Source organism: Tenrec ecaudatus, chromosome 4, assembly GCF_050624435.1.
Source record: "Tenrec ecaudatus isolate mTenEca1 chromosome 4, mTenEca1.hap1, whole genome shotgun sequence".
Classification (NCBI taxonomy): Eukaryota; Metazoa; Chordata; class Mammalia; order Afrosoricida; family Tenrecidae; genus Tenrec; species Tenrec ecaudatus.
Genome location: NC_134533.1, coordinates 166,264,974 through 166,279,071, shown reverse-complemented (window position 1 = coordinate 166,279,071; position 14,098 = coordinate 166,264,974). Strand labels below are relative to the sequence as shown.

The 14,098-nt window shown below is 37.4% G+C and overlaps 1 protein-coding gene across 1 annotated transcript in view; it reads left to right on the top strand.

The window, feature by feature from the left end:
• WDR49 (WD repeat domain 49) overlaps nt 1–12,007 on the top strand; it is a 138,229-nt gene extending 126,222 nt beyond the window's left edge. Inside the window, exon 17 of the mRNA XM_075548893.1 lies at nt 11,883–12,007. Coding sequence (XP_075405008.1) covers nt 11,883–12,007 — 125 coding nt within the window. The remainder of the gene's footprint in view (nt 1–11,882) is intronic.
• Nucleotides 12,008–14,098: the final 2,091 nt, after the last annotated feature.

Below are 14,098 nucleotides of genomic sequence, written 5' to 3'. Positions count from 1 at the left end.
ATTTTATTATTTACAATTCTTGCATCACATAAACGGGTGTGCTTCTTCCGTGTCTTAGTTGACACCTCATTTAGATGGCTGCTTGTTTAAGGAAAGACTTCAAGATCCCAGACATTATTTTTTCTGCCTGCCAGGCACAGGGTGATTTCTTCAATGCCCTGCTCTACTGGGCCCCCCTTTGTAGATGGAGAACGGTTGATGGCATGTTCTTTCTGGTACCGTCCACTCAGGTCTAATCCACTGCAGCCCTATGTGGAGCTCCATGAAACGCTGCCCATTTCGGAGTCATTTTCACACCTGTTCTGTTTGCGGTATTGTTGCAGCTCCTATACCAGTACGTCTCATTAGCCTTTTACACCGACCTTTACTTCTCCAAGCCTGATATTTCTCCAGGGATCGGTCCTTCCTGAAAAGGTGTCAGAAGTATGTGAGATGAGGCCTGACTCTCCTCTTTCCTATGGAGCATTCTGGCATAGATTGTTTAATTCATGTGGCTCACGTGGCTAACAGGGAAGAGTTGGCGCTTAGCAGAGAACTAGAGGATTGCCTTGGATAACCATGCCAATAATATCCACAGCGGAGGACTCCCCTTTTCAAATAGTGTTAAAATCATATTCCCTAGGCAGCCTGCTCTTATACTTATGTCTTAACACCGGCACTTTACAAGAATATTGTCTATTTTAATATCATCACTTTAAATTGGTCATCTTCTTTCCAGGCAATGTTGCTACTTATTGTAAAATTGTTATTATAAAAGAGCAGTCTAAAACTCTTTATCATTAATATAGGGCCGATTTTAGCAACCATTACAGAAACTACCGTAAGTTTTTGCACAGCACTTTCCACACCCTCCTGCTGCCTCTATAACTACGGTATCCAGACGGTTATTTGGCACAGAAAATGGGACATTTCGCCAAAAGTCCTTTCAATGTCCTGAAGTATTGGGACTTTGGACAGTTTTCAAACACTTCATAAAGCCGGGGTGACTTTTTAGCTTCACCTACTGGGTTTTTAATGTCCTTCTGTATTCCCTTTCTTCCTCTTTCAACTTGAAACACATTCACACCCTCTCTTTGGCTTCCAAGTTGTCTCCAATGGGTTCTCAAACAGTTTGAACCCCCTCTTTGATATGCCCTATTAAAAAACCCGAACACTACTTAGAACTGTCTCTGGCTCAGGTTTGCCAACAAAAGTCCCCAGAACTTACTCACATTGTATCTGCAAAATCTATAAAACTTCTACAGTAGAGAAAAAACCGTTTTCAGCAACCCCCAGCATGTGGTTTGGTGAAGATGGCTTTGGCTCTTTCTCCGTCAAAGATGCACATCTCAAAGAAAAGGCAGGGCCTGGGCTTCCATCCCGGTAGATAAAGACAGCAGTCATCTCTGGCTTCAGGGTTCTAGACCATCTTTTCTTAGAATACACAGAGCAGAATGGTCCTTTGTGATTCGTTGCTTCAGAATGTAAAAAGGCAGGCGAGTTTCTTAGCGAGTTTGGTTGTGCAGGAACACAGGGCTCAAGTCAAGTCCTCCACAGCCAGCCTGCCCTTCCCCTTCCCCATGTCTCCCCTATTTTTGGTCAAGATATGTAAATATCATTCATCTCCCCACAACCCAGAAGCAATCATTCCCTACCTGGGTGTCTCAAGATTCTTGCTGGTTTCTCTCAAAACTAATGAAACTATATGTTGAGATGTATCAAAGGGCAATTGTCTTATGCTCCTGGGAGAAAGAGATAGCTACAAGGTGACCTATGGTCTGGATAGGGATCTGACAGTCAAGGTTTACCGCTTGGTGATGGTACCAGGAAAGAAGGAGAAAGATTGGAAAAGTAAGTTCAGAAGGTTTTAGTGAGATACATAGAAAGCTAGAGGAAGAGAACATTTTATTAGGGTTGACAATTTGTACACAGTAACACATACCAGAATGATTTGCAAATAAGTACCCAAACTGTTTTTCTACAGAGGGGGTAGAAATCATTTAAAACTCTACTAGACAAGACAAAGTTTGCCTATTCATCAGTAACCTGCAAATTAGAAACGGGCAAAATGGCTATGAACAATGAATTTAGCCAGAATCCTACAACCTTGGGGGGGGGGGCTATGCTAAAGATAACATATAGTTTTTCATTTAAACACAAAATTTCTACATCTCTTAAGCTATCGGTGCAAAATGTATGCATACATTTTTAGCAAAATCTTATTTAGCATAGCGTTGATTTGCATATAGCCTTCTATTTAGCACCGGCATAAGAAGTAAAGGAGACTCGCTGATATTGCATAAAATGCAAACATTAACAAAGCATTCAAACAGAACAGTATCATAGAATTAATCCATTTTATGTAGGAAATGATAGATAGAATGCCTGTTTCACTGCAGAACACTTTTGACAACAAAAGATTTATAGGCACAAATCTCAGACCTTTTAGAAGCAGAAATCCTTCCTACTTCTGTATGTCTTTGTTTAAGATCTTTGTGTATATGGTAGTAACACATGACCTTGAAAATCATACACAAATATTCTTCAAATCGTACTCCGGGCACTACCATCCAGTTGATTTTGATTTATGGTAATGCTGTAGGACGGAGCAGAACTGTCCTGTAGTGTTACTAAAGCTGTAAATTTTTTCTCTTTTTTTGTTTTTAAGCAAAAGGGAAGAAATTTATTGGAGCCCATACAGGAAACCCTAGCAGGGCTCAGCATACCCTACTATGTAGGCATGCAAGCAAAGGGTCATACCATTCACTGTACCCCCATGTCCCAGAGGCACCCCCCTTGAGCCGAGCCCCAAAGCCCCAGGACTGGCTGGGAGTGGAGACGACAGAGCTTTAAATCTTTACAGAAGCATACTAACCTGTCATTCTTGCAAGGAGGACTGGTGTGTTTAAACAGCCAACCTTTCGATTGCAGCTGAGCGTTTTAACCACTGTCCTAACAGGGCTTCCGAGGGAAACTTAGCTCTGCTTTAAGGCCTTCTAGTTGATTGAATCTGGCTCAAACTATCCTAGTTTGGCCAGGATAATCTTTATTATTTAAAGACAATTGAGTAGTAACTTTAATTCCATCTGCAAAGCCTCTTCAGAGCAACACCTAGATTACTGTGTGATTGAATATGTGGGGTCTTTAACCTAATCAAGAGAGTCATCACAGCAAGGTTAAAGACTTTCTCTTATAATCTTTAAAAAGTACAATGAATGGCTAATTGTTTCTTATATGTATCATCATCTACTGCAGCCTCACTCACATCATCAGATGAAAACATTCTGCCATCACCTTGGAGCTGATGTTATCGTGGAAAGTGAGAGGAATTGATTACCATTATGCACTTAAAAGGTGTTAGGTTAATAACATCATTTTTGCCACATAAAGGAAATTTAGAATGAAGCCAACGAAGGGTAAATTTTATGACTCCTCACCTACCAGGTTCCTGGTGAGTGCTAGGAGATGGGAGTGGAGCAGATACTGTAAGAGAAAGGGAAGCCAAGCTGCACATATTTTGGATGCATTCCACAAAAGGGATCTCTTTAAAAAAAAATCAACTTGACAAGATTCCAGTAAATTTGTTGAGATTTATTTTCATATTTTTACAAAGGTCACTTTTGAACTAATTTTTCGTAATGTTGTATTGTGATTTTATCTTTTTTTTTTTTAAGAACGTCCAATATTTTAAGCTTCCAGTTCAGGCAGCAGTGGTCCACCCTTGCACAGGCATTTTGATCACTTGTTTTTATATAACAAAATGTTTCATCAAAGTAAGATCTCTTTCAAGCTCTTCCCAGAGCCTTACTTATCTCATTGTCATGAAACCCAGTCACTTACGATGAAACTTTCTCATCTAGCAAACAAATCTCAGTGAAACGGAGTTTTGTTCCAAAGTAACACTCTGGCATCTCCAGTCATTCTCCAGAGAGCTCTGGAAGGCATTCAGATTTCGTTGTGATTTTGAAGTGCTAATCTGCAGTCTTATGGGACAGGACCAACTGCTAATGTATAATAATACTTCCAGAAAGTGTTGTTTTTCATTTGTAGCTTTGCTTATGAGCTCGTTCCAGGTTTATTCCTTTGTGTTTTATTGCAAAAGTACAGAAAACATTCATGTGATTCAAATATTAGAGCATAAAATGTATCCACTGAAAGCTTTCCCTTTCTCGTAACCCCATTTGCTTGTTCGCACTCTTACCCATGTGTAAAATGAGCATCCTTTCAGAGTGTGGACTTGGTGATGTAAATGGTGGCTTCGATTCTTTTTGAATGTGTTGGTCTGATATACTTTTGCTGTTTTTTATTTCACATTTTATGAAATCATTTACTTTAGATATATGCTAGCTCTTGCTGTTTGATACAATTATAACTCTGTTTTACAGCAGGAAATTCCATCATACTTACACTCACAGGGCCCCGTTGGTGGGTGGTGGTTACATATGAGCGAATCTGATTCACATCTCTGGCAGTTGGAAACCACCCGCAGTTCCTTGGGAGAAAGACTGGGTTTTCTACTCCTGTAAACTGTTATGTCTCAGAAACCCGCAAGGGTTCGCTATGGCTGAGTGAGTGAGTTTACACTTAGTGGTATTTAGTTATATTCTATTTTCTAGCATGCTACTTTGTGTTATTTTCCCTTTTTAACTTTCTAGTGTGATTTGGGAGAAAGTTTACAGAGCAAATTGATTTTCCATTCAACAATTTTCTGTTTTCTGACATTGACTGCAATACCTACAAAATCATAGATTCTTCTCTCTTTGTCCTTGTGTTTCTCATTTCTAATTGTTCTTCCCTATCCCTTCCTGTCTTCTGAGTTTTATCCCTGGGCAAATAACCCCAGGGCTGGTGAGTCATTCCCTTGTGGTGCATGGTTGTGTTTAAGACCTCGTTATAACTTTCCCCTTCAATGCGACCCTGTCCCCACTCTCCTGTCAGTTTGTTGTACTGTGTTTTGTTTTGATGGTAAAAAGTATGCTATGTGGATTTCAAAGTCCAGCAGTGTCACTGTAATAAACAACTTTCAGCAAAGTTTCCAGACCATGAAAAGACTAGGGAGAAGGAAAAGGGGACCCACTTCTCAAAAATTAGACATCGGAAATCCATGACGAGCAGAAGAATATTGCCAAACCTAGTGCTGGAAGGTGACTCCTTCAGGTGGGAAAGTCAAGATGTGAATGGATGAGCGCTGCCTCTTGAAAGTAGAGCTGACCTTCATAATGTGGGTTGGGCAAGGCTTTCAAGACTTTCATGTGCTGATAAGCCCCAATTCAGAACAAGAAGAAATAGCTTCAACCTTCCATTACTAATCAGAATGTGAAATACATGAAGGATGAATCTAGAAATATTGGAAATCATCTAAAATAAAACACATGATATCCTAAGCATTTAGTGAACTGAAATGGACTAGTATGGGCCACATGGAAACCAACAATTATGTGAGTTATTATGCCAGCAAATGGCAGATTCAAGGGGAATGGTGTGGCATTCATCATCAGAAAAACATTTTGAAATGTGTCTTAACGCAGTCTCTCTGTGATAGGATAGTATCTATATGCCTATAAAGACAAATTAATACAATTATCATTCAGACATACACAGCAACCAGTAATACCAGTGGTGAAGAAATTGAAGAATTATATAAGTCTCTTCAGTGTGAAATAGAGAAAAGATGCCATCAAGATGAATTAACAATCACTAGAGATTGGAATATGGAACAACAGAAGCACAGGAAGGACCAGTGGTTGGAAAACGTCGCCTTGGCGATAGAATTGAAGCTGGAAATTGCATAACAGGGTTTGGCAACACTAACAACTTCATTACAAAAACATTTTTTCAATAATATAAATTGTGACAATATAGGCAGACCTCACCAGATGAGGTACATAAGAATAAAGTGTACTACATCTGTGGGAAGAGATGATGGAGAAGCTCAGTGTCCATTACCTCAAGTAAGGCCATGGGCTGACTACGGAGCAGACCATCAACAGCTTCCTTTGCAAGCTTAGGTTAAAGCTGATTAAGGTAAAAACAAGTTCCTGATGGCCAAAATAGGACCTGAGTATGTCCTACCTGAGTTCAGAGACAACCTAGAGAACATATTTGATGCCATTAAGCACTAATTGACAAAGACTTGATGAGTTGTGGTATCAATCAAAATAGATGTCACAGGAGATGCTGAAACTTGGTCTTGAATATGGAGTAACTAAAGTAAAAGAGCGGAACAAAATGTTACAGAACGTGGCTCAAGAAGACAAAGTAAAGCATTGCAAGATGTGCAAATATTTGAAATTAGAAAGCCGAGAAGGAAGAACACATCCAGCATATCTCAAGCTGAAAGAACTGGAGGGGAAACACCGGAATTTTCTATTGGTAAAAGATTGCATTATGCAGGAAGCATTGAAAAAAGATGGAGGAAATACGTTGAATCACTGTACTCAAAAGAATTGGTTGATGTTCACCCGTGTTAAGAGGTAGCGTATGATCGACAGGGAAGGAACAAATCTAAGTTGTCCACGCTGCACTGAAGGCACCAGTGAAAAACAAGACTATTGGAGTTGATGGCTGACCAGTTGGAATGTTTCAACAATCCAAGGAAGCTCTGAAAGGACCCACTAACCTATGTCACTAAATGCAGACAACAGCAACCTGGCCAACTGACTCTATTTGTGGATCCATATTTGTGGATAGTTCAAAGAAAAGCGACTCAACATAATGCATGAATTATCAAACAATAAAACATGTCAAACAATACCATTATCATTTTATCAAATAATATCTTTAATGTCACCTGTGCAAGTAAAATTTTGCTGAACATAATTTTTTTTTAACCCAGAAAACCTGTACTGTTGCAGCAACACATCAACAAGGAGCTGCCAGAACCAAGCAGGATCCGGAAGACACAGACCAAGGGATGTCATTGCGACCATCAGCTGGACCTTAGCTAAAAAGAGAGAACACTAGGAAGATGTTTCTATTTTATCAACTGTGAAAAAGGCAGTCAACTCTGTGGATAACAACAAACAATGAATAGCATTGCAAAGAATGGGAATTCCAGAACACATGTTGTGCTCGTGGATAACCTGGACATACATTTGAACTGAACAGGAATATTCATATTTTCTAACACTCCAATACCAAACATGACACAGCAAAAACGTCTCTGCCAGTGAGTAGTTGCTGACTCGTAGTGAACCTGTAGGATAGAGTAGAATTGCCCTTGTGAGTCTCTGAACTGTATGGGATTTGAAAGCCCTGGCTTTCTCCCAAGAGAATCCTAGATTGTTTGGAATCAGTAAAAGTATTGAATAATTTGACTATGCTTATTCAATCTCTATGCTGAACAAGCAATCAAAGAAGCTGGACTACAGAAAAGAGAATGCAACACCCAACTTGGAGATAGGTTTATTATTAACAACCTTCAATATGCGGTTTGGCACAAACTTGTTTGCTGAAAGCCAAGAGGTTTGAAACCTTTACTGATGACGATCCAAGACTAGCCTTCATTATGCAGCTCAGCTCAAAATAAAGAAGACAAAAAGCCTTCCAAAGGAACCAATAGAGAATATCATGGTAAATGAATAAAATAATTGACATGATCAAGAATTTAATTTTACTTGGATATACAATACTTAGGGACGTTTCCGTCAAGAATCAAATGATGTATAGCATGGGGCAAATCTGCACGAGACGTGTGTACACTGTGGAAGAGAAAGGAAGTAACTTTGGGGATTAAGTTGCTCCTGGTCCAAGCGATGGAATTTTCAGTTGCATCATTTGCATCTGAAAACTAGACAATAAATAAGGATGACTACTAAAGAATCAATGTCTTTAAATTATGGCTTTAGAACAATATATCTTGGAAGAATGACAACCAGAATGCTCCTTAGAAGTGAGGATAGCAAGATGTCATCTCCTGTGCTTTGAATATTTATTTCAGGAGACACTACTCCCTGGAAAAGGATATCATGCTTCGAAAGAAGGTAGCTGGTGAAAAAGACGATGCTCCAACAATTGTCTCACACATAAGAATTGTCTCAAAAACATAAAGTAACCGTGCTCTTGCTAGTCTTCCTTGTCTTGATCGTTTTGTGCTGCCTTCTCCCATATTGTACATTGCCTTCCCAGCACTCAGTTGACTCTGTGTCAACCATCTAATTCATGGCTTACCCTTCCTTTCCCTTCCATCGTTTGCAGCCTTCAAAGATTGCCTGTTGTCTGTGTGAGAACCTTTCTTCACTTTGTAATTTGTCCTCTTGTGATTGATTAATTTCACTCAATATAATGTCCTCAACGTCTGTCCATATTATGGGGTATTTTGAAGACTCATCATTAGTCTTTATTGTTGCATAGTATTCCATTGTCTATATGTATCATAGCTTGTCCACTCATCCACTGATAGGTTTTTTCTATCCTTTTACTGCTATTTAAGGAGCATGTATATTTGTACCATTCTTATTTCTGTAGAATATAGTCCTTTATTTTATTAGGATCATAATTATTAGATCTATGACATGAGATATGATGAAAATGCTGTGTTCCCTAAGTCCCTTCCCCCTCATTCTACATAAAAAAATATTTAATATTGTGCGCGTTTTGAACTTACTTTGATTTTGCTAAATATTCGTGTCAGTTTTAATCGATATGCATATATATATGCATATATATATGGATATATATATATTCCCTGAGCTCTTAATGATTCACCAAGAGTGAAACTTCTTTGTCCCTTCCCTTTCATATTTTTATTGTATCATTTGTATGTTGCCAACCACCTAGTCTTTACTGTCTATCCTGTCATCCTACACTCTACGTTGTTTTTGTCTTGGTTACATATTTAAATCTATTCAGTACTGACTACAGTATCTTTCCCCAATTTTTTCAGTTTATCTCTTAGTAATTTCCACAGGAAGCATTGTTGGGAAACATAGTCCCTGCATTCTCTAGATCTTGAATATTGTTGTTTTAATAGTTTAGAAACAGTGTCAATTATATAATATCACTAGCTTAAAAAAAACCCAACCTTGTGGGTATATGTGGCAGTTAGATTTTATGTCAACTTGCACCTGTGTGAAAGTGCGGGGGTGGAGTCCAACCTGTCCATCAGGTCACAGCCTGAGGGTACCTCCGTGGTGCGCGGCCTCTTTATAAGAGAGGCACTGGGAACTCATTTCTCTCTCATGCTTCCCCTCCTCGCTGGCACTTCTTGAGGATTCTGTGTCGGCCACTGGGGGCAGCCCCATGGGCTTGCTGATTTGAAGAGCTGTCAGGCCCTGCTACCTTTCCACGGACCTTGGATCCACAGGACTGCACCGACAGGCCTGTGAACTTTGTGTGTCACCCATCTTCATCACCGGCCTGCAGCGCTGGGTCTGAAGCGGGCCCTGGCTAGCACGGACTTGACTTCGACTGGAGTGGCATGCCTCCTTGATATTATACAATTACTTTTGACACAAAATCCCTTCTTATACATATGTCACTGGTTTTGTTTCTATAGACAACTCAGCTTACAAGGGTATACTTCTGTCTTCTGGTATTGATCAATGCTATCTAATGTAAGATGAGTAGTTTTATTTTTCCTTTAAATGATTTGGTACTTTTGTCTGGTTACCAAATTATTCTCTCCTTATATTTAAAACCTAATAACTTTACTAGGATGTGCCTTTTTTTAACGATTCTGAGTTAAGTGCCTCTAGTACCGTGTGTTTCTTTTCAATATACACATCAGATTGTCCTTATTTGAGAAAACCTACTTCAAATGGTGCTTTGAACTTTTGTTCTACTTTTTTCTCTATGGGCCTCCTCCATCTCTCTTTGTTGCATCTATTTTTGGGGTCTCATCAGTATCTGTCATTTTCTCTCTAAATTTTCATCTTACTTGTTTTTCTCATTTCTACACGTACATTTTAACAGTTTTGTTATATGGACTATTCTCTTTTGCAATTGATTTCTATTCTCCCCTGAATTCTGCCAACTCTATTATATCATTTCTTATCATGTCTTCATCTCTTCCCTGAGTTCTTTCACTTTTACTTCTTGATCTGCTGTCATGGAAGTTATTCATTTCTTAAGAATAAATTATATATGTGGCAATATGCTTGGTAACAATATTTACCTGCCAATGGCAACATTTTTTGTCTGGTGGTGGGTGGTCTGTGCTGATATTTTCTATTATCTTATTACTATTGTTGTTTTAGTTCTATTATTTATTCACTTATTTCTTGGCTTGTTGTACTTTGCGTACAAGTTGTGAAAGTTTCTTTAACATTAATTACTATTCATTTTTTTTCCCACTTAAAACTGAACTTTGCAAGGTGTCTGGGTGGGACCTTGGGGAGTGGAACGAAGAGGGATCCAATAGTTAACAAGCTGCAGGGACAGACTGCTTTATGCAGAAGTGACTCAGGTCTCTGATGATTTATGTACCAGAGACTCCATTATTACTTTGAGCCAAACCAAGCAGAGGAAACATTGTTTCCAGTGCTGTTCACTTTCGTTTACACACCCCTATGTAAGTGTCTTTTTGCTAGCACTTCCCAAGATGCCTCTTCCCTTTTTGCTACTCTGTATACTTACCTTTTATTTTTGTATATATTTTCCCCAATATCAGCTGCCTTTCTTCATGCTTTGTAGGCTACTGGTTATAGCTATCTTAGAGAGTTGCTGAAAGTGCAATTTGTTGGCAGGGTTATTTGCCACATGTCTGGGTTTTTTTTGCTTTCTTTTTGTATGTTCTCCAGGAACAAAAGAAAAAAGGTATAACTTTATGTATCTGCACTTGAAGTGGAGAGTTCGTTTGTTCTTTCCCATGATTCAAGTCTATAAAAGTGCCAGTAAACCATAAAGTTACTCAGGTTTTACATAGGTTCCTTTGTTTTGTATTCTTTGACTTGGCATTTATTGAACTCAACCCACCTCCAACCTCTCTTTCCGCTTTTACTCACCTTTATATACATTGTGCTTCCATTAAATCTCTCTGTTCAGACTTACCTGAACAGTGGCTCTTGTTTTCATTTTGTCTCTTCAAATTGACATTATTTTCTATACCTAAACCTCATCTCCAAGATTCAAGACTTTTCTCAACTAGGTCTAATTCTTAAAGTTTTCTTCTAATCCCGGAATATTATAAACTATCTTTTCTATACATACATTAACATTTGTTCATATTCTCTTAGCTTTGTATCCTATTGAATATATTATTTTAGATATTTATCTACTGATTTTTATTTCTATTAATTGGAACAGAGCCTGTGAATTAGTCATATTTGTGTTCCATTTATGCCTGAACACAACTTTATGTATAGTATACATTCACAAAACATTTGTTGAAATAGCAAAATGAAGCAAAAAGCCAAAATTATTTTCTTCAGTGCATGACACAATTTCCTCCTCTTCTTGATGTATAATATAACCACTCATGGGGATAATTTGGCTCCTTTTGTTTTTTAATTTGAACTCACAGATCCCTGCAGATCAAATATGTTATAAAGAGATGATTGCAGATGTATGTGTTTAATCATGCAGACTGTCAAACTGCGTTTCGATTATTTTGTCTTATTTCAATGCAGAATAATTTGTTCTTTGCTTTTTATGAATCTTTAACAGATTTTTAGTAGATTAAAAATAAAAATGAAAAACTGTTAGTCATCTACTCTTAAATAATGTTTCTCTATCACTATATAAATGAATGAAACAAACATCCTTCTAGAACTTAGCTTGTCAATTTAAGATTGAAGCCAAAGGAATTGCAGAATATTAAAGAATAAATTCTCAAATACACACTTGTTTATTGAAACACAGATTTTTGGAATAAAATAAAGCTTAAGAATTTCTCTGTGTTATTTGACTTAATTTGGCCTCTCCTCAGATCTAATTGACATGCTGGTTTCTTTGTCATTTTGTAGCTCTGAAAGCTGTATTTGATGAGAAAAAGCTGTTCCCTAAAGAAATTCTGGATCGAGAACGAAGAGCCAAGCAATTATGTCAGGAAATAAGTAGTGAAGTGAAGATAAAAAGAAATAAGAAGTAATTACAACTACAACAAAGAGGTATCATTGTCACAGAAAGTATGTGTGTAACATGTGAGAAGATAACCAAGACATCTACCTGTATCCTATCCTTTATGTTTGAGTTTTAGAAAGTTTCCTTTATAGATGATCTTTTATGCTGCTTTTATCCATCCCCTCACACTTCCTTTATTTTTCAATAAAAGAAAGATCAGATTAGAGAGAGAGCAATATGAACCAGTGTGATCTATTCTAAAAATGTTTCAAATAAAAAACATAAATCAAGATGTATTCTAACCAATTTTATTTCTGTTTGCTTCTGTAGACAAACTTGTTTTCTTCAATTTACCTTTGAAACTTGTACTGAAATTCAATACGACAGAGTACATGTCTATAAACTTAAATATGTGAACTGTTCTCATTTATTTATCCTTTCTAGTTTTAAAAGATAGTTGTAAAACCAGCAGTTAGAGCTTCTTAATATGTCTTTCTCACTAATATTTATTGACTTGCATTCTTTGATACAATGATTGAGGAATTATTGGGCATGAGCCCTTCTATACCTTGTTATATTGTACTTTAAAAGTGAATGACATGGGACAACAACCAAAGAGGTAATAGTCTCAACAAACCAAAACACAGATTTAGGGACTATATGAAAAATCCATTATATGTAGAAGACCAAATAGGAAGTATTGACCTCTTAAGATCAACTGCCCTCATTTATAGGCCATTTTTTCTTTGTAAACACGACTATCCCTAAGAACACTAATAACCTTATTCTGCTTTAATTTTTTGTCCTACAGAAAATAACTAATCAATTCATCAATATAACTTTACTAATTTATCATATATTTGTATTTTAAATTGTCCTCTAAAGGACATTTGTGCATTAATAAATTACTACTGCACAGGCTGGTGGGTTAGCAACTAGAAAAGAATTAACCTTATACAGCAGCCTGCTCTATCAAGAGATAAAGAAATTCATATTCTTTGAACCTTCCAATAATTGTATGCCATAAGTATATCTATTTTAAAGTGGGATCTGAGATGTGGATCTATTAGCAAAGTTGAGATTATATCTCAGGTCAGTTTTACTGAACAAAATTGTGTTTTGCCTTTCACTGTCCTTTTTACTCTTTCCATGTTAGTATAGATTCCACAGAATTGGTTGGAAAGTTTCATTGAACAATCTATTAATCAAATTCAGAACTTATTACTGACACAATATAGTCTGATGGTAGGACAGTGAAGTGAAATCTGGAGCACATTCCCAGAAACCCAGGGAAATGCCAAGATGCTAAAGGGTGAAAGATGGCCACTAAATACTTGGCCAAGCTACTTTATTCTTCCCTCTGTCTGTCTGGTCATCTGTTCACATATCTACCTGTACGTCCGATATTTATTCAAGATATATTCATGTGACTGCTTCATTTTGCAATTTAATTTAATTTATTTATGTTGTTGAGAGTATACACAGAAAAAGCAAAACCCAGACAGTAACAGCTTCTGCATACACCATTTAGTGACATTGATTACACATTTTGAGTAGTGAACCTATTTTCTCTTTTTCATTCTTAAGTGGACCTCCTACATCAACACACATTTACTCCCCCCCTCAGATAATAAGTTAATCTCTGGAATTGCTGTTGGCATTTAGATCCCACATAGACAGTTCTTAAAAGAGCACAATGCAGACATTTTCACTAAGGAAACTAAATAAACTATTGCTTGGTTTTAATAATATTTCAGGTGATGTTTTTGGTTAAAGGTTTAAAGATTATCTCAGGGCAATATATTCAGGATTTCATCCCCAAGCTCAACAGACATTGAAATGAACATAATTTTAGTCCCTTGAGGATGCCAAACTGCTGTTTTTCGGTGGGATACTAGTCTTTTGGGGAAAGGTTAAAGAGATGGAAACAGCCCTTTCAGAAGCGTATCTTTCTAGATGGGAGATATGTCCAGAACAGTAGCTTCATATTTTTTATAATTTTGATTAATGAAGGTTTGACTTATCATCATCCATATAAAACTTGGACCACTTAACAAAAATAAATAAATGTTCCCATTCCTAAAACATTTCATTACACAGGATCAGTAGATGACCATAA